This window comes from Phalaenopsis equestris, unplaced genomic scaffold, assembly GCF_001263595.1.
Source record: "Phalaenopsis equestris unplaced genomic scaffold, ASM126359v1 Scaffold000402, whole genome shotgun sequence".
Classification (NCBI taxonomy): domain Eukaryota; kingdom Viridiplantae; phylum Streptophyta; class Magnoliopsida; order Asparagales; family Orchidaceae; genus Phalaenopsis; species Phalaenopsis equestris.
Window position 1 is genome coordinate 415,188 of NW_018164844.1, and position 1,587 is coordinate 416,774.

At 39.9% G+C, this 1,587-nt stretch overlaps 1 protein-coding gene across 1 annotated transcript; it reads left to right on the forward strand.

Annotated features, from left to right (window-relative positions):
- Positions 1 to 358: 358 nt before the first annotated feature.
- Positions 359 to 1,359, forward strand: LOC110026855 (NDR1/HIN1-like protein 2). Its single transcript, XM_020728037.1, has one exon. It carries the CDS (start codon positions 599 to 601, stop codon positions 1,289 to 1,291), a length of 693 nt encoding a protein of 230 aa, XP_020583696.1. The 5' UTR covers positions 359 to 598; the 3' UTR covers positions 1,292 to 1,359.
- Positions 1,360 to 1,587: the final 228 nt, after the last annotated feature.

Sequence of the window (1,587 nt, forward strand, 5' to 3'; positions counted from 1 at the left end):
TACCATGGTTTTAATCCCATTTAAACGATGCTAAATTCTATTTCAAATATCCATTATATCCTAAGTTTCTATTATAAGTATAGAGCCAAATGTATTGCAAGCTCTTTTGACTTTAAATAAGGCTCATTTACCATCTTTTAAACTCATCATTTTTTTATTTTAAAAAAGAACTTTTAGAAGTTAAAATTTTTCTATGGGTTAATTAATTTTAATTTTTTAATAATATTATATCATAATTTTAAATTGTTTAAACATTTAAATAGCAATAAAAATTTTATAAAATTTCTAAAAATAATTATCAAATAAAATATTTTTTAAAAAAACTCTTACCGCGGTTCCATGGCGTGCATTCCCTTACTGTCAGAATCGGAACCGTAATTTAGGTCATCGTCCTCACCCCTACCAAACTCCCACAAACAAGAGCGGGAATCAGAATTAGGTAAAAAGCACAAATCTCCCACAGGTAAACCATTCCTTTCTCCATCACTCCTTCCTTCCCATTCTCTTCTTCTTCAATGTTTCCCTTCCCCACCACCTCCAACCATAAAACCCTAAACCTATCCCCTCCCAGATCTCCAACCAAGCACCTCAACGAGCAATGGCCGACAAACAATACCAACCTGCAAAACCTAATCCCCAGCCTCCGTTTCCTTCCTCGAAGAACCAGCCCTTCAATCGCCCCATTTACCAATATCGTCCCCAACCGCAGTCATCGAAGAGCCCCTGCTTCCGTGGCTGCTGCATCTCCGCCATTCTCGCGCTCCTCTCCCTCATTGTACTCGCCGCCATCGCCGGCGGTATCTTCTACGCCATCTACCGTCCCCACAGACCAACCTTCTCGATTTCTTCCCTCCGCCTCTCTTCCCTCAACACCACCTCATCCAACCACTTCACCTCCCGGCTCGACCTCTCTGTCACGGCGCGAAACCCTAATCCCCGAATTGATTACAATTACGACCAGATCTCAATCTCCATCTCATCCAACGGCGTCGGAATCGGTGAGGGATCGTTTCCTGGCTTCGTGCATAGTGCGAAGAACACGACGGTGTTGAGCTCATTGGCGTCGACGAGATCGGATCTGAAAAAAGGCACAGTTCCGTTGGAGTTCTACATGGAAACGAAGGTAAGGATGAAGGTCGGTCGGCTTAAGACGAGTAAGTTTCGGATGAAGGTGTACTGTGACGGGATTGAGATTGCTGCTCCGAAGGGGAAGAAGGCCGGCACGGCTTCGAATCTCGATTCGAGCTGCAAGGTTAAGCTCCGGATGAAGTTCTGGAAATGGATGATCTAGATCTATTTTCATTGAATCTTTCATTCACATGAGTGGTAAAAAAAATGATGATTCGTAGGGTGGATTGGTTTTGTTTTTCTCTTTTGATTTTTTTGTGATATATTTTGAATTATGTTTGTTTTCAGTTTGAGATGTTGGATGTATTTTTTTTTTAATTAATGAATGAAGATCTGTATTTTAATGCTGTATTTGGTGAAAACTTGGGTGATACATAAAATCAAGAATGGTTTACCGGTTAGTGATTCAATGATAGTAATAAATATCTAAATTATTTTCATATAATTTAAATAAAAAAA

Bases quoted from the DNA above. Each gene is read 5' to 3' on its own strand.
- LOC110026855 (XM_020728037.1), top strand. From the start codon at position 599: ATGGCCGACAAACAATACCAACCTGCAAAACCTAATCCCCAGCCTCCG.